This window comes from Passer montanus, unplaced genomic scaffold, assembly GCF_014805655.1.
Source record: "Passer montanus isolate IOZ18808 unplaced genomic scaffold, ASM1480565v1 scaffold4, whole genome shotgun sequence".
In the NCBI taxonomy this organism is placed as follows: Eukaryota; Metazoa; Chordata; class Aves; order Passeriformes; family Passeridae; genus Passer; species Passer montanus.
This window is the reverse complement of record NW_024368818.1, coordinates 5,142,792-5,169,922: the sequence shown is the minus strand read 5'-3', so window position 1 is coordinate 5,169,922 and position 27,131 is coordinate 5,142,792. Positions and strand designations below refer to the sequence as shown.

Below are 27,131 nucleotides of genomic sequence, written 5' to 3'. Positions count from 1 at the left end.
TTTCAAAACTGCTGGATAAACTTGCAGTAAAAAAAAAAAATAAAAAAAAAAAAAACCACAAGAAGTTTATCAAAATCCTATCAAGTTAGGACATGTATCCAAACACATACTGTCAAGCAGCACTGGAGAGTTACATTTACATTGTCTTATAACGGCTTTGTCCAAGTTTTAAGCACATTTCTCTGCTTTGCAAAAATGAAAAAAAGCCTGAGAATGCTGAATTCTCAGATCCCAAGAGATGTAACCTAAGTCAAACTGCATAGCAAATTAATTTATAAGCCAATATATGTTGCTGCTGCAGTAAGTCCTAGCTGAGCGATGATTACAAACTTCCCCCAACAGTTGTAAAAACAAAACAACACAATTCTATGCATTTATATCCATTTTTAACACTGTGGGGCTTTTAATTTACAGAAATTGAGTACTACATTCCCCTCTCCCAATACTACCTCTTCCTTATTCCTTCTAACTTACTCTATTTTAACTTTTGTAGATTTCCCTTGTGCTGAGGAAAGAGATGCAGAAATCTGTATGCTGAAAGTAGCTAGAAAACTACATTACTTATTTTCAGCTGTTCTGTTGAGCAAATGCTTTAATATCAGCAACCGCACACTGCTCATTTGATATTTTCTGAGAGCCATTACACCTTATCTGATTCAGTAAGATTCACTACTGTACTATTGCTCATCGTGCTTGCTTTTGTCTAATGAGTACGTGTCCAGAAGTATTAAAGGTCTAAAAGTTGAGATAACTATAAACTTTTTTCTACTGCTAGTGGTCATCAACTTAAAGCAACTAATAGGCAAAGTACAAGTTCAGTGCCCTAGGAAAAAGACAATACTTCTGTCTCCTTAGATAAGCAAGATGAAGTGAACAGAATCAATCCTACCTGATGCAAAAGGAAGAGTCCGACAACACAGTTTTAGAACAGGAAGGAGCTGCTTTCCCTGTGGTCTGGACTATGTAAGTTGAAGAAAGAAACTTACTGTAAAGAAAAGCTCCATAACTCTGCTGTCCAGGAGGGTCTCGCGCCAGGATTCTGTTGGCTTTAGCATCACATTTTGTGAGGATTCAAACATAGCTATATAATGTCTGCCCAGTTATCTGGTGTCAAGGTCAACAATAACATTCCTACTTGGCTTTAAAAAAATCCTAGATACAACAGGATCCATTCAGAAAGAATGTAATGGAAACAAACTTTAAGCCTCTTCACATACACAGCATAATTCATGCATGAGGCCAAGGAATAAAAGGTATTAAGTATTGAAAAAAAGAATGCTCCAGGAATGTTAGATAACAGTTTGATCATAATTATGAGACATACCATAGCGATACGATCACTTTGATAACCAGGGTGTCTAATGTGACACTGCAAGAAGGGAAAAAAGCAACCGCAATTAACAGGTGTTAAAATTTATGCAAAATAGGAAATCATTTTCTAAAAAATTTTCCTGGCAGCTTTTAAAAAGGTCTTACCATAGCTAAAGATAGCTCATTGAAATCCAAATCCTATTTTTCTAAATAGCCAGATATGTGTCACAGAATGCAGATATGTTAGCCCTGCATTAATCTACATTTTCTAATCACACCAAGAAGAACAAAAGCACAAGGCAGCACAAGGCATTGTCGTATTCAACACATTTGCAAGAGACGCTCATGAAAAATATGCATGCTGTAAAGACACAATTTTGCTGCACCCATTTCAGCTCTAACAATGTATTTTGGCATAGCTTAATTTACAAAATTCTGCAAATAGTCTACTACAGAAAAAACAAACATGAGCAAAAACATTTAAACAGGTTAAATTCTTTGTCTGCCTGATCACACAACAGTTTTAATAAAAAATTTTTGGAAGTACTTCTCTTTGTGACACCATCCATTTCAAGTAGTAGTTGCTAAGTTAAAGCAGTTTTACTAATGTTTTATTTGTCTTTCTTAAACCCTACATTATCCTCTTTGATCCCTTTCTAACCCAACCGTCAGAGTAAGTAACAGCATGTTCAACTGCACATAATTTACTTACTGATGATGAACAGCATTACCTATTGTAGTGTAAGCAATTTGGTACTATAAAACATGTATAAGATAAAACTACTTCTATGTCTAGAATGAAATAAATTTTACAATGGTATAATTAAAAACAGTAGATCCCTTAACCTTTGATGGGTTTTGTTTAAGGGAAATAATATTTAAAGCAAGCAAGTAGTTGAATATGAAAAATTGTGTCACAAAGCAGGATGCATGATTTCATTTTATTTATACTTGTCTTATGAGTTCTGCCACAAAACAAAATTTCTAACCACACTGTGAAAAACCACATTCCAAAGAAAGGTACTTTTTCCACAGTACAGCACCAACCAGACCTTCACTGGTGCTATGTGTCCAGGACTGCTGTCAGCACGTTATTCCGTGTAAGAACAATCAGAGGTTTTCACACTAGTGCAAAATAAAAGCATTTCACAATTTTTAAGATCATCAGTGTATGTTGAACTCACCAGATATACATTATTTCAGATGGGGAAAAAATAAATGTCACAGAATTTTCTACTTTACTTCCATCTGAAACACTGATGTAGTTTAACTGATCAAATATGCTTTGGTTCTACCCGCTAAAAAAAATATAAATTATATGTGCATAAAATTATCACATGCAAGCATCCTTTATGAGGAATAATATTCTAAATTAAAACTAATTTTATCTGGCAAATAAGGCTATGCCTTTTTTCCTTTCCATTTCCAATGTCTTAGTCAAAATGGTATTTTAAAATTGCTTACTGACAAGAATGTCTTTTGCTGTGACTCCCCAATAAGCTATTGGCTTGGATGCTTTATCAGAAGACAATTATAAGCACATTATCAATATAATATTATATATTATAATAAAATAAAATATAAAAAAATAAGCACATTATCAACCTGTGAAAAATTTACTCTTTGCTAGGTTGAGTCTACAGAGGGGACCAGCTACAAAATGCTTTTCACATGGAATGAAAGAAGCACTAGTTTGCTGTCACTATTTTAATAAGACTCACTATTTAGAGGCCTTATCCTGTTATTTTAGTCTTGTTTCTCATGCTAACAGACTGATGACATATCTGACAATAGGAGATTTGTGGGTAAAATATCTGTTCACTGAACATTACAAATTCTGGCTCCATCTATCACAGAGATCTTGCAGCCATTTTCCAGCATGTACTACATGCATGCCAGCATTAGCACTGGCTGTAGAGATGCTTCCTGCCACAAAGTACTCCAGCTTACATTGTGCTCCAGTTTGGTCTCAGCAACAGCAGTCTAGTTATGCCAAACCTGAAAAAAATGGCACTAAATCACCTCGTACATGGGTGTACACAGGACAAATGCACTCTTCATCATCCAAAATTAACTTACTTGTCACAACTCACAAAAAACCAAAAAGTACAGAATGAGCAAAACACTTTTTTTCCTAAGCACTCTAGCTTATGATTTAGACTTACAACATATATAAATGATAAGCACAGATTAGTCTGCTATGATACCTTGGAGAGGTTTTTTTTTGTTTCCAGAATGAAAAACAATTGTAAACCACTTCTGGTAATAATACAAATGTTTCTAACGTTCCCAGGCCTACTGAGGAATGATAAACTTCTAATAAAATTCACTTTGAATGATATGGAAATCCAGCCTAACAAACAGCTACCAGAAGCATGTCAATGTTTCACTCATTTTGCAAGGCTTAGGACACTGATTCCTTCAGAGACTCGAATCTTCTGCATGAATTAAATTATTCAGTGATGTGAACTGAACTCTACTAAAAATCATAAGAATATAATTAGATGCCTTAATGTACGATAAGGTCCATATGCTGGCTATGACTGCCTAGAGAGGAAGACTAGAAGATCATAAAGTTAAAATAGATTTTCTTTTATCTTTGACTCAATTTATGCATGTAGACATGAGCTCTGTGCTTGGCTTTGTTTCATGATTTGGAGAAATAAGAGTAGTTTTTTCAAAGTTATAATTTTTTTATTTTAAAACTAATTTAGGAAAAAAAGAAGTTTGAGGTTTTATGTGCCTCTTGGAGGAACATGAAAACAATGAAAAAAACCCCAACAAATGTGTAGTTTTCCTGTCACTCACCAGCATCTGTCCCAGGAAGGGACTGATAGGTGAAGATGAATATTAAAATATTTCATATCCCAAGGTAGTCATGAGGGATTATAATATTTTACTTCAGTACTTCAACAAATTCCAGTATCTGAGAATGAATCCCACAATCTTTTTCCTAAGAGAGGCAAGGCTTGTTCTTCCACAAAACAGTACATTTGGAACTCAAAAAACAAAGCTGAGATTTCTTCTACTAGAACCCCATTTTTGTGTACAGAAGTGAAACATCTCAGAAATGGAGGGAAAACAACTGGAGTGTTAAGGTCTGAATATATTTCTTAAAAGTCATTTTAATCACTTTACTTTTGTTGTTTGAAATATTTCTGGACCTTGTGCCAGTCAGACTTGCATTTTAAAAATAAAAACTGCATTAGAAAGGTACCTGCCCTCCAGTGTTATGTAAAATACTGATTTTATCTGGATTTTTAAGACCTCCTCTGGCTTTCTAGCTAATGAGCCAAGCACATGGAACAACTGCCTAAAACTGTCTAAGGAGCAACTGCTTAAAACTGCTGCAGAGGCTTGCTGCCCCCTATGGAGAAATCCTTCACAGACCTTTCCATATCTTACACTCTCGGTAAATACATCCAGCATGTGCTTAAATATTAAACACAAGTATTCTTAACAGTCACGAGAATGAAACAATACTTTGTGTTGGAGACACTGGACTCAGATTGCAGGAACAGGAGTAGGAAGTGCAGGAACACCCAAGCTAATTTTAAACCCGGCCAGTTCCAGAGCCGTGCCAGTTCCAAGGTCATGACCACCCATGTGGATTCTGCAGCTTTTGGTACATTCTGCTGCTATAGTTGTGCAGCTTATGATGTGCAAGCTGATCACTTCCTGCCTAACTGGCACATAAAGCACCTGTGCACATGTGGCTGCCACACAGATGTGGCTCAGGAGTCACCTTTCCACCACACACCAGCTGCCAACCAGGGTGCTGTAACCATTGCTGCAAAACTGGACACTTAAAAACCACTGGGGCAAGAAAGCAGAATATCAGCTCCCCTTCCCAAAAAGGGTCATTCCTGGTCTCTTTTCTGATATTATATTGTGAACTGATTACAGAATTCTTCAGGAAAACTGAAATGATGGAAGATTGTTAAAAAGTTCAACATCAATAAAAATATGTTTAGTGCAATTATGACAGAATTTCAGTCTTTATGACTGAAATTTATGACTGACAATTATGACAGAAAGGGTGCTGTAACCATTGCTGCAAAACTGGACACTTAAAAACCACTGGGGCAAGAAAGCAGAATATCAGCTCCCCTTCCCAAAAAGGGTCATTCCTGGTCTCTTTTCTGATATTATATTGTGAACTGATTACAGAATTCTTCAGGAAAACTGAAATGATGGAAGATTGTTAAAAAGTTCAACATCAATAAAAATATGTTTAGTGCAATTATGACAGAATTCAGAAGATCTTCCAGTCTTCTTGAGTTTGCATAATGTTGTCTTAAAAAGTTGCCAGAAAGGACTGACAAGTAAACAGTGTCCTAGAAGTAATTTCTAACCATCAGGGATTTCAAAGCCAGGTCAGTTTTCACCTAGAAGCTGTAGGTGATAAAAGTCTAATAAAAGTAAAATGCAGGTCTCTTAAATACAGCTGCTTCAGTTACATTGAATTTTGCTCTATATCTTAAAAAACACACAGGACAGTGCACCTATGCAAAAATGCAGGTCTCTTAAATACAGCTGCTTCAGTTACATTGAATTTTGCTCTTAAAAAACATACAGGATAGTGCACCTATGCTTCATTTTTCAGATAAGAACAGACTGCTGCAGTAAATTCAGGATAATTCCAGGCTGCTAAAAAACACAAGGCCTATGGAAAGCAGCCATGGTGCTGAAGAAATCAATGTTGTCACTTCTCGGTGCAGGTAGAATAATTTCTGTAGCTGTGGAACAAATCAAACCTGGGGCCAAAACCTGCTAACAAAACCCCACCACATTTATAGCCAGGTGGTTCCCTGCTCAGCATCATGTTCATGGGAGGTGATAAGGCAGGATGCCTTTTCAGCAGCAATGCCAACTTGAACCATTCCTCAAAATCAACCTTGAGTTTTCTGTGTCATTTTCATGCAGTTCCATTATGCATAACAGATGCTACAAATCTGGGTTGGACTGAGTTCAAACTTAGAAGTCTGCAGAACTATATGGTTCACAGAACCTCCCAGACAGGTGTCTCATTCTGGCTTGAAGTTTAAAAGACATTTTCAAAACAGAGATATTAACTGTGTGGCCAATGAACACAAAAATGTTCAGATCAGACAAAAGCTTCAGTCAGTTCACACAACTTCCATGGCACCAGCAACGATGTGTATTAGTAGAGTGCAAACCACTAGATCTACATAACCTGTATTTTAAATCCACTATTCTACAATCACTTGAAAACTTGCCAGCTTACCTCCAAGCAAATACAGGCACTAAATCCAAAACAAGAACTAAAGCTCAAGTATCTCTTTATTCATGTACTGTAATCCATACATTGAAGAATAAGGGATAAGTACTTTTATGACAGCTCCTAATGGCAGATAATAGACACCTCTCTGTAGATGGGAGACAGCTGCAGACAATTCTTATGTTCTGTTCAAGAACTTTTACATTTGAGGACATTCAGCCAAAGTCCATTAGAATATGGCTGCCAGGAACAGAAAAAATCCCAAAGTCGACAAGAGAAATGTCTCTGGAAAGAAAATGATAGAAATCATAATTACATCCTGACTTCACAGGATGTGTATGTCCATGCCAAGGTGTATTAAAGCCCAACAACACTCAGCTTCTTAACTGAAGACTTTGGATACTCACAATGTACTAAAAGTCAGATTCTTGAAGGAACTTTTGTAAAGGAGAGGGTGGTACTTTTTAGTACTGATCATCTGTACTTCCTTAATTAGTTGAAAATTCATTTAAGAAAAGATGCAGTTAAAACTAGTTCCATACAAGTAAATAATATTGAACCATACTGCAACAGTACTGAAAAAGAAACTGTGCAGAAGCCAACATGCCACAAGATACTATCTCTGAAGCCTCCACAAACACCGGGTAAACTAATATCTCAAGGTGGCAGATAAAAATAACAATAGATGATGGCTGGAAAATGAAATAGGAGAAACTAGACATGACTGAAGGGAGGCCTCCTAGGTCACTGTGCCTTGTTCTTCCTACTGCAGGCACTACATCCCTAGATAATTTAAAAATACTGAATTCCAACTTGAAATTAGGTAGAGTTTCTGCCTTTGTTGCTCCAATGAGGTGGGTATTCGAGAATGCATCTTTCATGGTAGCAACAGGCAATGCAGACTTACCAAAACTTTTCTTACAATTGGTGGCAACACTGTCCAAAACTGCATTTAACAATGCAACATTTATAAAGCTGTCCTATAACAGCACAGAACTTTTGAGAAGTGGTAAGTTTTGATTCAATTCTAACAACCTGAGGATTTGAATAACGTGCCACTTCACAAGAACCACCATAGAGTTCATGCACATTTATGCTATTTCCCTTTTTTGGAGATATAAGAATCTTGCTAAATATTACATAAATGTTCTTCAGATTACTGTGATGCTGCAGGGTATACTGAGAATCAATACTATCATGCCAGGGGAAATACCAACTAAAGGAAAAAATATATACCTGAGAATACAATGGATCATTTTACTCCATGCTTCAGATATTAAATTTATGCTCATTGCTTCAGCATATGTACTGTCAAGATTTGGAAAGAGGATACCAAAAGGACTCCAACCAATCAATCATCACAGCAATTCTTACTTTCTTATGTAATGTGCTGTTTAGAAACTACAGCCAAGCTAAGTTTCACTGCCCATGACCTAACAATCAACAGTTAAAGAGGTCATCTTAAGGAAAACAGACTTATGCCACAATACAATCAACAAGCCCAAGAGTTAGTGAATCTTTGGCAGCTAATACCAACTTCTTTCAAGGAGGACTGAAGATGTTCCAACTTCTGTGAACACAGGTTAACATATAAATAAAGACAACCCAAGCTGGTGCTGTAATTCTTTCAGCAAAATGAAGCATCCAATAGTAGAAAACAAAAAGATGGTACCAGGTGGATCAGAAATTACAAAAGTATTTGTAATTGATCCATTAAGAGCACTTAGGTCCATGCGATCTCCAGAAATGCCCAGAACTTGTTTAAGAGCTGTAATATCTAAAGTAGGACAAATATCAGAAAATATGATTAATCTTAGCAGTAGAATGACTTCCTTTGAGATTTCTAGTAACATTTATATATTAGCACTTAAATCACTTAATATTATATAGATGCATAAAGGAAAGCTGGAATCCCAAGGCTCCACATGTTGCTTGTGTCTCTGTCTTTATCCGGCTCCACCAGTGCAAACCTCAGCCAAGGACAAAGAGCTCATGATGAACTACAGCCTTCACTTTTGAACCATACCAAGATCCCAGACACAGCAAGGAGTTAGAATCTAAGAGCAGCACTGCAAAGAAGGAGCTAGGGGTGATGGTTGATGAAAAACTCAACCTGAGTCAACAATGTGCATCCTGGGCTGCATCAAGAGGTTTAAGGAGATTTCTCCCTCTACTCTTTTCCTGTGAGACCCCACCTGAAGTACTGACTACAGTTCTGGTGTTCCCAACATAAGGAGGACATGGAATTGATGGAGTAAGTCCAGAGGAGGCCATGTAGTTGACAGGAGACTGGAGCACCTACCCTGTGATGACAGGCTGAGAAAGCTGGGGCTGTTGAGCCTGCAGAAGAGAAGGTTGTGTGGAGACCTCATAGCAACCTTCAGTGCCTGAAGGGGACCTACAGGGAAGCTGGAGAGGGATTCCTTCTCAGGAACTGCAGTGACAGGACAAGGAGTAATGGGCACAGACTGAGAGGAAATTCAGGTTAGATATTAGGACAAAATTCCCTCCTATGAGGATGGTGAGGCACTGGAACAGGTTGCCCAGAGAAGCTGTGGATGCCCCAACCCTGGCAGTGTTCAAGGCCAAGTTGGATGGGGCTCTGAGCAGCCTGGTCTAGTGGAAGGTGTCTCTGCCCATGGCAGTGGGGTAGAAATGGATAATATTTAAGATCCCTTCCAACCCCTCATCATTCTAGGATTCTGTATTTAGGACTAGATTGGAAGTTTGAGCAGAGCCAGATTAAGATAGAGAGGGAACCACCACTGCATTGTAAAAGAGCATTTCCTTTCTATTTGAAATCCCAAATCCACTCCCAAAGACTTTTATAAGGTGCAATAATTTGACTACAGTCTCCATTTTATAGGCACATGGGCTAAATTCCTCTCTGAACCCCTGCCAAATCACTTCAGGGATGAATAGAAGTGGGATATTTACTTTTAATCCATGAACCGTTCTTAAAGCCAATAAAACTGGCATTCTGCTTTACAGATGTGAACGAAGGAATATCCAGTTTCCAATAAATTTACTTTTGCTGCCTGCTGCATAATGAACAGACTAAAACAAAACCACACAGGTATCACCTTCTGACTGCCACACCAGGAAAGCTAATAAAATCCTTCACAGTGGATTTGAGAGCAACATCAAGATTTCTGCAGTATGTAGAACTTGGTAGCAATTTCAGAAGGTTTAAGAAAAAAGTTTATAAACCAGCTTAAAAGTTTGCTGAGCTTCTTAAAGGTAGTCTGGCTATTAAAACAGGTGTTAAAATTATTTACTACATGTGCTGTCTGAAACCTCTATTAAATACAGAGGGTGATTGAATATTTCTACAATATTTGTCTAGCCCATTTTTTGGACTGAACATTTTTATATCTTTTTTCTTCTCTTCTTCATTAAGAGCCTTTCTCTTATTCCCATTTCCTTCTCTACTTTCCAACTCCACCTTTCTCTGGACTAATGAACAGCAGATATCCCAAAAATATCAAAATGGAAGCAATGGCACCTGTGTAAAATGAAGTTGGCATTTCTTTTCTCAGCTACCAAATACTTTTTTTCAGGCCGAAGATATTCCAGGTTCTAATATATACCATGTTCTTTCATGGGGAGTTGGTTCACCTGCATGAATGTCCATATTCCTGCATGATGGGGCATTGGCCTGTCCCTACCTCTTCTCTAAGGGAGAAAAGCAGGACAGATCAGATCTCTGCATAAAAATTGAACAGGGCTTAAACTCTTCACCATGTGGTTCTACACTGAAGCAGCATATTGCACATTTCCTGTTCCCTGCACCAACCAGACAGACCATAAACCTATAAAAGGTGGGTGCTTTGTACACTCTCTTCTATGTAAAATACTTTTAAACTTTAATGAAGACCAACAGCAGCTTCTGTATGTAAGCACCTCTTAGCAAGTGTGGTGGAGACAAAAAGCACTAACAGAAGAGAACATAAATCAAGGACTAAACACAAAGCTTCTAAGTTCTATGTTTTACTCTTCTTGCAAAGACTTTACTCCTCACCCAAGAAGTGACCCAAGTCAAGGGAAACAAAGGGCCTGACATGAAAAGGATATAATTTGGAGGAAGGAAGTTCCAGCTTAAGACCTGATTGGCTAGTGCAAGATAACGCTGAAACACTGAAGACATCTGAGCATTGAGGTTTTCACGTCTGCTGAATTCCTGAAGTACCTCTACTGTGAGCATGAAGATCTGCCGCAGATCATCCTCCTGCAGTCAGGACAAACACAACACATTCAGTATCTCAGTCATTAATGAAATGTTCATCAACAAGAAATACTTTTCCAAAAAGAATAAAAATTTCCAGTTTTACCCTACTTTCATTCAAGTACAGGAAATACTCTGAAATTGCCAGTGAGAATCCCCCCTTTCACGAAAATTAATTTATTACATTTGCAAAAACTATGAAAATAATCCTCACATAAATACTAATCATAAGAAGATAAAAAAGCAATATGTTTTTACTAAGTGGTGGAGAAAAGAGTTGGTCTTTGGCATGAAAAAAAGATGGTAAGTTGTACCACAACAGTCAGTTTAAAGCAATGCCTTCATATAAACATTTCTGACTGGCCAAACAATACATCTGAGACAACCAGACTACACCATCTGCAATAATATTTTTAAATACATACATAGCTCTCCTTGGCTTTAAACCAAAGCTATATTTAAGACTATCATTGTTCCACAGAGTATTCGTTTTGTTTGCAATTGGTAGCCAAGGAATTAAAGAGTCCAACGGCATAAAGATCTGTAGCTCTACATTCATAAAATGGGCATAAAAGGGGTTGCACCTTTTTGATACAAGTTTTTTTAAAAAATATTATCAATCTTCCTGAAGCAGCCAGTATTTACATTATTTGCAGTATTTGCCCTATTAAATGTTTTTAGGCACACAGTGTACCTGACTGCACCTGGTACAACAAAGTATTTTTGCTTCCACATGTTTAAATTTTAGAAAGAAGTAGCATATATCAATACAGAACTAGTTTACCTGAAATATACGTTTACAGTTACCATGGAACTCCATGCTTAGTCCAATGTTGCTGGTTTTACTTGAACTTGAGAACTCGCTCAACAACGCCGTTAGAATGGAACAGGCCAAAGTTTGCTATAAAAAACATAAGGGGGAATAATATAACTAAAAGATGTCTAATAACACAATAGCACCTACAGTGTCTTTCATTTTTCTATTAGCATTTTAATACAACACTACTTCAGTTCCTTCTGACACAAACTAAAACAAGTCAAACTTTCAGGAAAATAGATCCCTGGATGAACCATTTCTGGAATCTTCAGGGCTCCATCCTTAAAACAGAAATTCAAGTATTCAAGCAATATAAAAGCTGGCATCTGTATGATCATCATTACAAATGAAACCACCAGCTTATTGCAAACCATTTCTCAGCCTTGCCATTTACTTTGTCTCCCTGTGCACAGACCTTTACAGGTATTAGTTTCAGGGAAGATTCACTGTCCACTTATTTCTAGTGATGTAAGATTTCAGGTCCCTCTGAAGTTTGTTTTGGCCCTTCTCTGCATTTGCTACACTTACCATGTTGTTATTTGATCATGACTAACTTTTTTGCACCAAAAGTGATACAAGTTTATAAAAAACAACAACTGCAATAACACTGTCTACTACATCTGTTCCCTCTCTCCCCATAAAAAAAAAGGAGAGGAATTCACAGAAAACTCTAATACTTTAAAGATCTTGGATACCTCCCTCCAAAGCACCACATCAACAAGCCTCAGAAATAACCCCTAAAACTACTCCATTAAAATTATGTCTCTGAAATGACACAAAAATTGGTGAGAAAAAGGCATGCTAATTTTAGAGAGACATATTCACAAAGACTAAATGTTTTAAGTATCTTTTTCATGCTCAAAATTTAAGATAAGGTAAATGAAATGCTTATCTAAAACAGTGCTTAAAAGCCAAATTTCTGTTTTAAACACATGGCTCCAGCTTTTGTTGCTGTTTTCTGAAATATATATATAAAAAGCTTTTTTTCTTGATGCCAAAGTCCAGCAACCATCATCACCAGTTTTAATATCTTTTAACTGATTGTTGCACACAAAGGGGAGCAAGAACTGCACAGTGGAGATGCAAGTAGTACTTCAGACTTGTGCTGTACACTGCTGTAACAAAGACAATAGAAAGTGTATACTGCTGAAATGAAAATACTTTTTGTTAAAGAGATGTTCTTTACAAAAAGCTCCAAAATTACTGGCAATCCTCCCAGACTGTTTGGAGCCAAGGTGCCAGGGATGGACAGAGGGATAGGAATTGTTAAAGGGTCATGCATGCCAGCAAGTGTCCAGGGGTTAAACAGAAATATGCACACTACCTCTGAACACCCGAAAGATTAAAGTGGAGATGATACTATTTATGCAAGCTCATACAACAGCTGAGACCAGTGCCATCCACCCACCAACTGCAACATCTTTGTTCAGAAATGCCTCTGAAGTCAGTACCTTGACCCCCCCCAGACAACTAGTTATCTTAGTCACTAAACACTAAATTGACATTCTTACTTGCTAAATAAGTTCCAGACAGATCAAACATAGTGGCTTTGTGATAATACACAGGTTTTCTCTTTCACTATGCAATAAAGCTGCATAAGCACAGCAGTCCAGCATATTGCTGATCAGTTGCTAAGTAAAAGCCTTCCCATTTTAAAGCAATTATTTATTTCAACTGGACTATTTCTCATTTACAGTCAGCTCCGTCAAACAGCACATATGACTAAAAAAGCATTTAGCCAATGAAAACCAACACCACAATTTAAACTACTCCAGTAAAAGTGCAACTTTGTCACTTATATACTAGAAGTATTTCTACTTAGCTCAAACATTTCACAAATCGCATTTCAAATTTCTGTGCAAGGTATTCACACAATTTTTTTTTAGTTAGCGGAAATACAGATTTGATCTAATATTAAAAAAACCCAAAACAGTATAGACTAGTATTGAGTATTAAATCCAACATTTAAGTTAAATATGAAAAGAATTAACCTGGTTAAAAAAAAAACTACTAAGAAAAACCCCTTAAGTCTGACTTCAGAACAATGCTTCAGATCAGAATACGTTTTTATAGAAATAATGCAAAGTTTTCTCACATGACCCTCTAAATAGTTTAAAATACAAGTTTTATTTGATGCTTAAATTACTGACTCACATTTTTCAGCTCAAAGCAGCTACGACATAAGGACATCATTAGCTGCAATTACAAATCTGTACACTGATGCTCTGTAACATACCCTGATTACCAAGTGGTTTCAGTGGCTCCAAGAGTACAACAATCAGGCTAAAACTAAACTACTTTTGCTTTAGCATGCTAAGATCTTGACATCGAGCCACCATCCAGACCACCACAGGACAAGCAGGGCAGCAATGCAGACTACCATCATTTGCAGTTGGTTGCTGATTACTGCAAAATCAATCACCAAGTTCAAAGGGGCAGGAACAACAGGAAAAGAAGTTTGTTCCCACTGTGATTACAAATACTTAATATTTTAGCTGAAATAGCTCCTTCCCTTTTCTCCAGTTTGTTTATAGGTATATAACCAAAATCAATCACCAAGTTCAAAGGGGCAGGAACAACAGGAAAAGAAGTTTGTTCCCACTGTGATTACAAATACTTAATATTAGCTGAAATGGCTCCTTCCCTTTTCTCCGGTTTGTTTATAGGTATATAATAATTTATCTTTTCTCTTTGCTCAGTAATGTGCTAGTTCATGGTAAAAGTGTGTTATAGATTTTTTTTGTGTGTTTCTCCTGATTTCAAGGAAAAATTTTAAAGGAAGGTTAAATTTTATTAGTGATGGTAAAGACATCTCTTTGAAAGTGTAAAGAGCAATAGGCATAGGTAGGCTGACTGAATCTGCTAAGCAACTTGAGCAGTGGCCTATCCCCAATTTCAATGAGAGCAAGTTCAGATAGTTCTGGGACATCAGTGCCTGCTTTGAGCAGGACAGCAGAAAAATGTTACTACTGGATTTACACACCTTATTCCATCAGGCAGGCTAGCTTACAGCAAATACCAGGGCACGCTGCACCCTCTGCTCTACTCCCTCCTACTGAATTCCCAGTGTCCCATCAACTCCCTTGTTATTTCAACACCTGGAGTGCAAATCCTGCCCCATTCCCTCACCATCCCTAGGGCCTCACGCGCAATATTTGTGCATCCTTGCACTTCTGTTGCCTCTGCACCTGCGCTTACCCCTTGCATCCGTAAGGAATTGTCAGCACTCCTGTATATCCAGGTCACCAGGGCAGGAGAAGACCAAAGAGAAGATACTGGCCAGTAACTTCAAATTTACTGCAACAACAGGCTGAGGTGAGATAGCTCAAGATTGGTTTCCTAGAAGGCAGGTGCCAGCCCCCATGAGTTTAGCTTCCAGACAAGAGCAGAGGAACAGATCAAGACCGTAACCTGCCTCTACAATGTCAAGTATTTGCACAGCGCTTTGCAAAACCACCACAGCTTCCCAAAACTGCCATAAGGCTACAGGAATTTATACATATTATAAATTATCCATAGCATATCCAAGATGGCCATTTTCAAGAGGATTAACAAATTATTAGCTTAAAAGAATATTTGCCCTGCCATCTATTAAACTTTCCTGAACACAAAATAGTATTTCAGAAACTCTGGAATAAAGCTCAAGTAAATTTTACTAAAAATAAAATTTGATTTTCATAAAGGAATTTTACTGAAGGTTAACTACTAATATTTTGAATTACATTTTTTTAATATACAGATATGTTTGGTGTGAAGACACTAAGTACCTCAACATAAATATTATCAGAAGAAAGTTTTCAAAAATCTGAAAACCAACAATTTCAGAGAAACCAATACTGGTGTGCCACATGAACTAAAATTTCTTCCTCTTACACGTAAGAAAATTCAATTTACCTAACACATAAAATTCTAGGGTGGAGGGTTTTAGGGGGTTTTGCGTTTTGTTTTCGGGGTTTTTTTTGTTTGATTGTTTTTTTGTTGTTGGTTTTAGTGTGGTTTTGGCTGGCTGGTTTGTTAACATTTGTTTTCTGGTGGGGATTTGTTCATTCCTCTTTAAAGTTTTTTTTTAAGGTTTTTGCCACACCACAAAAGAGATTAACAATGCAAGTTAGTAATACCACACTGTAATAAGTAGAAAATGCACGTGACTCTGGGCATCATATTAAAAGCCAGATCTGAATGTCTATTGTGCAGCAATGCCATTAACTTCATACCAGTAAGAGTACACCTCTGAACCCAGTTTGACTCACTCCCTAGCAATTTCACTAGTTCTGCCACAAGTACATACCCAAACAATAAGCCCATCTAACAAAATAAAATCCTTCTCTTGTTGAGAGTATTGCCTCTGAGAATAGCTTGGCACTCACCCCAGTTAGCTTTATTACCAGGAATAAACTTTATGAAAGATCGCTATACATAAAATAGACTCTCAGCTGCTCAAACAGAAGATCAATGGGACTTGTGATAAGAGATTAACTTGGCAATCAGACACCCAGTAGTAACATGGTTTTAGTGGTTTTCTTTTTAAATGCCTTTAATAAAACACAGACCCTATGGAAAGACCATGTGTCATTTTAACAATAAACAACATTTATATATCATTCATAAAACTCAGATGCAAAAGGTAAATACAACTTATTTCTCCAAATGGAATGTCGCCTATAAAAGAAGCTAAAGCCATAATGTTTGAAGGGATTTCACACTTGTGCCTGGGCTGCCCATGGAATAAATGAAGTGCATAATTTGAGGGTAGTTAGGTTACAGAGCATCTGAATGAAAGAAGAGTTCAAATACAGCCTAGAAAAAAATGGACATGTGGTATATCAGTTCTGCAGCAATAAAGCCAACAGACAAAGCAAAATGAACTCCAATAGCAAAACTGTTTCCTTGTTTTGAATTCAGAGCAGAGATACAGTTAGGTTGTCAGAGATTTGATTAAAGAATTCATTTTAATACAAAACCTAAACTATCATGCAGTGCCTTCTGCAAGTATCATTTACACCTAAAGAAAAAGCAGTAAGCATATTTAAAACAAAGATTTTGCCCGAATAGAGCAAATCATCACATCTACCCTGTTACATTAGATCACTGCCAGCCTGAATATGCATTTAGAGGACTTGCACAAGAGCAGGAAGAATCAAAGAATAAATGTATTGGAAGCAGAATTTGCTGCATTGCTCCTAGGTGATAGAATTCTGTAATGAGAATGCATCAAAAGCAATTTTACTAAGTTGTTTAAAGCAAAGCTTTCTTTGTAAAGGCAGTAATCGTCTTCTCTAGTTTCCTTGAATAAGCACAGCTGGTTTTGCTAACATTTTCAGAGTATCTAAGTCTCCAGAACATAAGCTGCAACTCCAAATTGGAAGGTTAAAAGGATGGCCAGAGGGCCAAAAGAAATATCTTTATGTACACAGAATAACTGGGGCCACTCCAACTTTTCAACTTGGGAGTATTGATGTGTGGGGGACCCAGGACCTGAAGTAGTGGTTCCCAACCAAAGAAAACCAGAACATATTCTGAAGAAATGTAAGCAAGCACCAGGAAGAACCCACTGATTTTCATCTGCTTCTTCCCAAACAAGCCAACTGGTGGAAAAAAGCTATAGAGGAGGGATATGATGATAGGAATAGGACCCACAGCTGCAGTTCTGTGCTGTCAGCAGTAAGGGACTAGCTGGGCAGTGCACTCCTTTCCTCTCATTCCCTTTCTGCCACTGTGCTAAGACAGATGAGCAGCACCAGGTTAACACATCAGAGCTACAGTGGAACAATAAGTGAGACCTTGCTTCCCTTCCCTGGGGGGAAGCAGCCAAACCAAGGGAAACTCCCAGGGGTGAGCTGAGAAAGAAAAAGCCAATTCCCCTGTGAATCACCATGGGCCAGAGGAAGATGATCTTGTGGCATGTGAAGCATGCAGGCTTTGGACAAAGAAAGGAAGTAGCAGCCTCTAGTAATAATGGAAGAGGTCCAGGCAGAGTTTGCTGGAGCACAGGGTGCAAAACATGCTTTTCGTTTCTCTGGAGACAGGCAAAGTTGTGAAGCAGAAATCAGGAAGAGAAAAAAAGGTAATCTCATAAAAGAAGCTGAAGGCCGAAAAACCATATATAAAGGTAACATGTGCTTCTCCAGGTTCTTGTCTAAATGCCACCAGTTGGATCTTCACTCCGACCACAGCTGCATGAACAAATGCAGGACTTTCAATTAAACTCAAAATAATGAATAATTGGACTAGCCATGCAGCTCACCATCAGCAGCACCCAGCTTTAAATATACACCATCCCAACAAGTGCTCTTTGGTGGGTAGGCGTCCTCCCTCCCTCCACGTTTCCCAGTCCTCGTTCCTGGTCTTTCTTGCCTGGCTCTGCCTGCCATACTGCCACCTATGTCAAATGAGCTGCATTACATGGCTGTGCTCCACAGCAGACCTGCCCAAATTAAAAACTGAGAGGCTGGGAGGAAGAAGGGACTGTTTCTAAGCAGACTAACACAAAGATCCAGTATGTTACTGAACACATTTATTCTGACAGGCAGCACCTTTGAGAGGAAGAATGACTAAACACCAGGCAGCTAAGGTCAACAAATGTCTTAAAGAGGCTTCTCCCCTCGAGGCTGTTAATTTGTGTGACACCACTGTAATAAAAAAAAAACATGGTGTAACATATGGAAAGGCTTCATTTCTTCTTTCCCAGTGAGTCTGTGAGGTCACAGGTGAGGGACTCCACAGGTGCATATCTCATGAGATGGCAAAATTGAGGAAAGAAAGGGTCTGGGATGCCATACATAGAACAGGGGATGCACATCTCACCACTTGGAATGTATCTCCTCACCTCCCAGCCCTGTCTTTGAAACTGTGGCTCTAGTGTAAATGTAACTAGGGAGTTATCAATTTCTAGTAGTTATTAGGCAACTAAGCTGGAGACTTGCACCTCTGGTAAAGCCAGCAAACTTTCAACAGAAAAATCTGAAAAGTGCAAAAGCACCCTGATTAATTCAATTACTAAAAAGCCACTTACATTTACTTTTAAAGGTCTCATACACTTTACTTTTTAAGTTACACTTTAAAGTTCTCATACATTTCTATCACTGAGTTTTAACCTCACATATGGAGTAGTTTCTGGATTCCTAAAATTCCCAAACCAATCTTTAACACACTAAATTAGGTCTTTATAGAGAACTTATCAGTTTAAATATCCTGGTTCATCCTCTGCTTTTTAAACTCAACTTGTCTCAAGGGTAATGAGGTACACAGAACAAGGTAACAATTTTATTAGACCAGAATACACAACTTGGGGTGGATAATACATGTATTTGTCAAAATGTGAAAGTCAGGACAGCCTCTCCAACTCCTACCCTACTACATGAAACAGTAACAGCTAGACAGGTTTCCAGAAGTAAAATTCCCTTTAAAGAATAGAAAAAAGAACTGTAAATGCTAAATAAATATAACTAGTTATCTAGGCAGCCATTATAAGGGATAGATTAACCTCAATGAAGATTACTACCTAGAATTTTGCTTATTAATATTTCCCACTGCTCACATGAAATCCATTCACAGCACATCCCTCAGAAGCTTTAGGTAATCTGAAGCAGCTGGATCTTCTCTCTAGCCCAACTAGGAACATTGAGAAACAGAACAACAGATTTACAAATGTTGCAAGAGAAAGAACTGTTAGGATCCCAGAGCTTCTCCAGTGAGTCTTGACAAATCTTCTTCCATATACAAAAAAGAGTGTAGGCTTCAGATATGGAACTTTATATTAAAATCATTCAAAAAAACACAGCTTCTGTTGCTTCCCAGTCCCATGTCAAGTCTATAGCAGCTGGATCCCACTGCATCTGCCTACACATATGGAAGAAATCGAGGTGTGATCCATACCTCAGTCTGGTTTTAAACAAAATCTGATTGTGTTCACATGCAGACGAGATCCTCCTCTTGGGAGTCAGTCACTTAGCTGCCAGGATTCCTGTCCTTCTGGCAGGGATGAAGGACAAATGAAATCCTTCAGCTATGCAAAAGCAGAATATTTTAACACAAGAAAAAGCCAAGGAATTGAAGGCATTTATAGTTGAGAAGAACTTGGCCCACACAATTCTCCAAAATCTTGAAATCAGTGATAGAAAACATGTATTTAGAATTGTAAGATTGGCTCATGATACTGTGGTCTGCTGCCAGAAACTCTGTCCCCAGATAAATTAAGATTTTGAAAAGAGATCTTGAAATTGCTGTCGGAGGGAGATTACAGATTCTCCTTCATGAGCAGAGGGATGGCTTATATTGATAATACAGGAGGAGCCAGAAATAACAAAACCAAGAGCTCCAAAGCTAAACTTTGTCCTCCCAGAGGATTACTACCTAAACTCAGTTACAAATAAATAAGCAGCCAGACTAAAAGTTTGCTTTCCCTTCTCAGACAAAGGTCTCTTCTGTGAGATTCATAAAGCACCAAATGGCAGAGAAGCAGCAGCAGAGGCCAACACTCCAGTTCTAAACCTGGCTCTAACCATGCATCTTTCCCATCCCTGAAGTATTAACTCTCCTTAGTGTCCTATTATTTCCTTAACACGTACATTGTGTTCCACTAGTAAAAGATTACTCAATACTAAAGCAATTTTATTACTCTCATCACAATTCCTCTCCTTATCTTCCGTCCAACCTCCTCCTTATTTTTTCATTCTCAACAGTTCATTCATCAGTCTTGCTCATATGTCAGTTTTCCACTACATACCTTCATGTCCTAGCCTCAAAATACATCCACCTCTGAAGATCTTTTTAACTAGTACTGGAGAAGCTGAGGTACTAAACACATCAAATCCTGCAAAAGGACACAAACAACAGACACTACCATCTATATTCACTGCCCTCCTTATTACCCAATTATCAAGACTTGATCCTGACAAGATAGTACTCAAAAGTCCCAAGGATTTCATGGAGCAGGACTGGCTGATGATCACAAAGTTAGTACAGACATCTGACAGAAATTGGGTGGAGGGCTGCAGGGAATGGAAAAGGTTAAGTACCTACATTATTCTTGTAAAGTAAAGATGGATCAACCTTTCAAAGTTGTTACATATTTATACAAGAGGCATGCCCTGACTCCCTTCAGAAAGCAGTTTTGGCAGGTAGCATGCTGAAACGCCATTTTATTACTGCTTATTATTGCACATGCAACCTGGGTGCCAGAACCAGAGTCTCTCAAAAATGTTCTTGCAATCTTCTAAGACTTAGCTGCAGAACTCTCCTACAGCTAAGTCTTAGAAGATTATGAGAACATTTTTGTGAATGAGAACTAGTTTATAATATAAACCATCACATATACATGGTAGCATGTGCTTATAATCAGTTTGCAAAAGACAACCACTGTGCCATAGAGAAAAGACCTTTCAGCAGCATCATGTGTCTTTTTTTTTTTTTTTTTTTGCTAGTAAGTCTTGTTAGCACACCAGAACAGAAAACATCATTACACATCCTAGACATTTTCAATATCATCCTTAGAACTTGAGCTCAAATATTTTGGAAAAAGTGTGGAGAAATTCATACTCGTGAAGAGAAGGAAATAAAGAGAAAATTAAATAAAGGGAAATGAAAAACTGAGTTCAATTTGGCAGTGAGCTGAACTTGGAGAAGAGCACCCCTTCCCCCAGCCAGAGCTCCTCTGCAACGTGCTCTGCTCTGCAGCATGCCCAGGATGATATGCTTGGAGCAGGCAGTCTTAGCTTGCTGTATGCTGTGGTCAGTGCAGGGTATCTGTGGACAGTGCACGCACAGAATACAAATGCACAAGCTGGACTGTGCATTCCTTAGCTCAAAGTCCACGTTTCTATTTACGTCACTTTTGTAGCTTTATGCAAAGAGCCTACAAACTACATGAGCATACACAGTGTTGAGCATAAAACTCGAAAACCTCAGCTGCAACTCCATTGTAATAACTAGGCTATATTTCCTGGAAAAAAGCATTAACTCAGTTCTTCTTAACAAATACCCATTTCTACCAAATTATGCAGAATTAAAAGGCTGAAACAGTTTCCTTAAGGTAAATAACTGTGAAATTAAGTTTTACGAGACTAAATGAAATTTCCATACCCTGGAGCGGTATTACTTGTTGCTCAGAGGTGACGCACTATTTTTAGGACCATGACATGAGCTGGATTACTTCTAGTACACTTTGATTGAATTTTCAGAGTTAAACATTTGCCACTCCCATCTATCTAGTACAACTGCTGCTCTAAATGCTCAGCAGTGTCATGAGCCAGTTCTCTTAAGGTTTTTTTTGGAGAAAAGCTTCAGTTAAAGTTTCAACATGGAATCTACATACTCTTTGATTTTCATCTGGTAGGAGAAAAAATCACCTCTCTTTGAGCTCTAGTTACATGCCTCTATTATGACCTATTCTAAACTTATCCCCTGGCATAGCAAACGGAATTTCACTAAATGCATAGATAGATATTGGACACCTTGTTTCCACTTTGAGCTCAGTATCGAAGGTAACACTTACCCCTAGTAGTATGACATTAAATCAAGAATAAGTTTTGTATTTCCATTCCACGTTTTACTTCCTCACAACCCTTTCTCTCCACCTACTGTCTCCCAAAGAACAGCAGGGCCTATGCCTCCTGCTCGCAGTCCATTTCGACAGCTGAGCCGCAGCAGAGTGCAGCACTGCACAGATGAAAGGGGAACAGAGTGTGCAAAGAACCTCCCAGCTAATGGAAGATCTGTTTTAGATCTTGCTACTAGATGAAATAAAACAAACAAATAATAATTTTTTAAAAACACGCAAAAAAAACCCAAAACAAAGCACCAACCCACAACTATGGCACTTAAAGCAGCTATTCAGAAAAACATTCCCTAAAAAGATGATCTCCTTGTATACCAAAGTATGTATACACATACTACCCCTAGTCCCAAAACATGAAAAAAGTCTCCAATTTGGTAAATGACTGGATAGTTACCAACTTAATGACTAAATGTATAAGCAAAGTATAAAACATTTTATAGCTACTAAGTATATAACGTAAGCTTCTGATACAGACTGCTTAACTTTTGAAGGAAAAAAATGAAGTACTTACCACAGTGGGGTTACCACTGCTGATCAGCTGGCTGACTTCATGAAAAATGCTTTTGCAGTCGATTGATTTGTCTAATGATCCCCGTTTCACTATCACCGCTACTGCTAATAAAATCTGCTCCCGAACATACTTTTGAAGGCTGTAAACAACATTGCACAAATATAATTGCAATTTATTCTGGACACTGATGCTCAATAAAATTTCAAATACATTTCTTTTTCAAATATCTTGTGTGAATTCATAAGGGAAAGCTGACAGAAGTTAATGGCTAAGACTAGAAGATAAATTCTTCTCAAAATTATCTTGGCACTGCTTGCTAGGGGAAAGAAAATGATAGCCCAGATTTTATGCAGAATCCTAAATGTCCAGAGGTGTGTTGTCTATACTTACTTAGGCCTTTGTAAGACATAGGTTAGAAGGAATGTTCGCAGTGACTCAATGCTAGCTTTTTCCAAGAGAATCCATTCTCTTACAACTGCTTCCATTATCGCTGTAGCAGCTTGGAAAAGGACATAGTCCACTTTACTAGTTTCTGTGGGAAAAAACAAACACAACTTGAGTATTAGAAGACATGTATTCAGCTTGAATGTGTTTCTAACAAACAAAAAAGGAACTTACTATTATTTATTACTAAACAGAATATTGTTGCTATGAAAACAGAAGGAATTTACAACTCAAAAGGGGGAGAAATAATCAATAACCCAATTATCAAATTGTCTGGTATTACTCAAGTCAATGACCATGGGGAAAGTTGTCTGTGCTAGGAAGCTGATTCAAAGAACAGAATAAGAATGCTAACACAATGGGGGAATAAAATAAACAAGATGACAGATTTAGTTCAAATAGATTAATTAATAAAAGTGATTAATCTTACAGGTTTAAAGATTAAGCCTGTAATGTCAAAGCTAGAAATTTCTGTGTTTGCCTTTGAAAAAACAAATAGTGCATAAAAGTACATTTATTTAATGGGTAATAAAAAGAAGCAAATTGAAAGTAACATTAGTGCTTAATTATCCAAGCAAAAAAATTTACAACCTGGTGCTTTTAAAGTGTTCTACTTCATGTTCAAGATTCCAGATTTATTATGAGTTAACTAAAATGTAATTTCTGACCACAGTATGAGAATCCTTTGCCATTATTATCTGAATATAGGATTACTACATATACAGATGCGCTAAGGAAAGTATAAAAGTATATTAGGGAGAAAGGTTAACAGTTTGGATGATTACAAAATACAATTTAAAGAGAAATGCCAGAATATGAATAAAATTTCTATGATGCTAGAAAGCTACAGAGATGTTTTTTGTTGTTGTCCCTTTGCTTTTAAAAAATTTAACTTGGAAACAGCAGGTAATATCTCAGAAGCCAGTTTCATAACATTCTGAGCTCTGCATAAAGAATTTTCAGAAAGGGTGCAGCCACAGGGTGGCAAAAGCATAAAATATTAAACGAAATTCATGAACAAGAAGCAGAGTTTGAGCTATAGTGGTTAGCCTGCCAGGACTAGAAAAACTGTGTTTGAAAAAACCTCAATCATAAGATGAAGGGCTTTAAATTACTACAAAACAAACTTCCTTGCCCCAATTACATACACAAAAGTTTATAATATAAATGTCCTTTATATCCACGTTCTATATCAAAGATAGCAGTTAATATGCTAAAATATTTTAAAGTAATTTAATCAGGCTCCAAATCTAAACCCACAGAGGTAAACATGCTTAAACAAAAATAAACCACGTTTAAATCTACTTAGCTTAATTTGGAAAACTAAGAAGCCACTTAAGTAAAAGATTAATGTGTATGTCTAACACATATAAAAACAAATTGAGGGAATTTTAATTCTGGCACTTGTTACCTTGGGCCTTCAGCTTTTGTAGCTGTACAAAGCTCACAGGCACACAAAGAAAGAGAATGTAATTAGAAAAGGACAGAGTTTCCCCTTCGCGCCAAGTCCCACAGCCGCACAATTGCGATCGCTGACACAGAGCTGCAGCCCCCGGTGCAAGCCTGTGATCAGCCAGAGCAGCACCATCCGCCACAGGACTTACTAAAGAAAGGAAGGACAAGTTTTGCCAGGGCACTGGACAGTTATAACCTTACAGCAGAACACAGTGCCTTTTGTTTCCTGGCTTCAACCCCAGGTTTCTAAACAACAACATAGTAATGGCTGTTCTCCTTTCCCATAGGCTCACCTTCTCCATTATTCACCCTGTGTCATTCCTACACTCTTCTTTCCATGAATGACCTCATCCTTCTTATGTCTCTCTACCTCCATTCCAGCTCCTGTCTTGACCATTTTTTTCTTGTTTCTTTTAAAAACCATCTACTCAGTCCTCTGGTTCCAGCACATCTTCCCTGCACACATCCCTTCAGTACACCTCAAGTCTTTTATTTTTCATCATGAACAGCTTGTTTTCCTTCTTGGTTCCTGATTTCACAATCCTTGCCTCTTCTTCCTCAACTCCCAAATCTTAACTAGCTGCTCTTTCTGTCCATACTGTACAGATACTTACTGAGGACAGCACAAAGTTTTGAAGTCTCTAAGTTCCAGGTCTCAGCATCATAACTGCCTACATTCCCATGAAAAACCTGTCCCACGTGGAAACATGCTGGATTTTCAATGGTGGTAGCATATGAACAGTTTAAGGATGTAATATATCTAGACATCCAAAAAGTATGAAAATCAGCATCATATTCTATTCAACCAGCCACATTCAAGATTTCATGAGATTTCATTATTTATTTCTGATTGATGATGAATGCATCCTTAGACCCAAATGGTCTGCAAACAAATTTATTTAAGGATGTTTTTGCCCACCTTATTTTCTCTAAAAATCAATACAAAAACAAGAAGCATCAATTTTGCTGACCCATCAAGCAAAAACTGCAAAAGTTTTACAGTTTTCTAAACCAGATTAAGTATTTCTATAATATACTAAACCCACAAGAGCCTCATTTGTAGAGAAAAATTTTGGTGTGGAATGGGTGCAGGAAAGGAAGCACATCCTGGAATTTATATCACAGTGTAACATAGCAGTAGATCTGCAATACTGACATCATAATGTTAATGAATTCAAAGTCTCTAATCCAGTAAATTTATAACTGTTAAAAAATACTGCAGAATGAATTACATATGAAAAGAATATTTTCAACATAATTATAATATTTCTCTGTTCATTCTGGCAAATTCTTTAAAAGAACAGTTGCTTTTTGTGGTTTTGGCATGTGTTCTTTTGTTCAAACTTTGAGGTTTCTCCTGTCAGGTCTCAGAGTCAATTTTCATTGAAATTCCACCTCACCTGTCCCCAGCACTCACTTCTAGTCATTACTACAGTGCTGAGTAGCAATCTTACATCTTTACTGCTCCTGTAATTTTCAGATCTAGCTGCCAAACTCTAATAAGTCTCTATAGGACATGTAAAAACATTTCTCTTTTATAAATAGCTACCAAACCACATTTAGAATGCTTCCACTAAAATCAAAGAAATTTCTGATGAAGGGTGGTATCTGCCTCTTTCCTTTCTCCACAGGTATAATCACACAAAATTTCAAATCAATACTGTCTTGCTTCTACCAGGTGGACAGATGCTTTTTTAGCTTTTTCCTCTTTTCCTCCAGCTGGGCTGACAACAGCAACTAAGTTGTTCAACTAGAAATAAATTCTCATTTCAGTACCAATGCAAAATCTGGTGGAAGTGCATAAAATTGCATCGTTGGCTGATTTAATGGGAAGCAAGCACAAAGCCAAGCAACCACACTACTGGCAGCTGCACAAGCTGCACAGATTAGACAGTATTACAATAATGTTGCAGAGGAAATCTATTAAATCAGTTTAGGAACTTAGCTACACAAAGTTACACCTTACAGCTTTGAAACTGACAGAAATAAAATAAAAAAGGACAGTAATAGGCTTCAGCCTCCATCAAAAAGTATCCCTCATTAAAATCCAAACTGATGTTCATAGTCCCAGCTGCAAAAGAACAGCACAGTTCCAGTTATAACAGAATGTACACACCTAAATTCATTTATTGAAACTTACCCAAAATATGTTTGCAGACAGCAAATGGTGATTTTGATTTTCTAAATGATAAGAATATGTGCTCAGCATGTTGGCGTTGTTCATTGTTGACCATGGAAGGTGGTGCCTGAAAGAAAAAAAAAAGTTATTCAAGCACCGATCAAAAATATACTAAAAACAATGTCATGTCAATGTCATGAATGTCAAACACATAAATGTTTGCCTTGTTAAACACCAAAAGCCAGTATCTCTTGGCAAAACTGCTTGCTTTCAGGCATTACCTCTTCTTATATACCACTCTGTATTTACACTGCATGCACATAGGTGCGAATATCAAGGTATCAGGCAGTGTGTGGATAATTTAAGTATAGTTTCCTAACAATGTTTCTGAAGAAAGTCAGATGTCAGATCCAAATTCAATCCAATTCTTTTTCTACTCAGACCAAAAACAC

At 37.6% G+C, this 27,131-nt stretch overlaps 1 protein-coding gene across 2 annotated transcripts in view; it reads right to left on the bottom strand.

Moving 5' to 3' along the window:
• The window catches only part of XPO4 (exportin 4), a 59,805-nt gene extending 33,004 nt beyond the window's left edge, over window positions 1-26,801 (bottom strand). For both annotated transcript variants that reach the window (XM_039718486.1, XM_039718487.1), the window contains exons 1-6: window positions 26,701-26,801; window positions 23,052-23,193; window positions 22,662-22,800; window positions 11,563-11,679; window positions 10,628-10,781; window positions 987-1,099 (exon numbers count right to left, since the gene is read on the bottom strand). In XM_039718486.1, coding sequence (XP_039574420.1) covers window positions 987-1,099; window positions 10,628-10,781; window positions 11,563-11,679; window positions 22,662-22,800; window positions 23,052-23,193; window positions 26,701-26,794 — 759 coding nt within the window. In that variant the 5' untranslated portion in view covers window positions 26,795-26,801. The remainder of the gene's footprint in view (window positions 1-986; window positions 1,100-10,627; window positions 10,782-11,562; window positions 11,680-22,661; window positions 22,801-23,051; window positions 23,194-26,700) is intronic.
• Window positions 26,802-27,131: the final 330 nt, after the last annotated feature.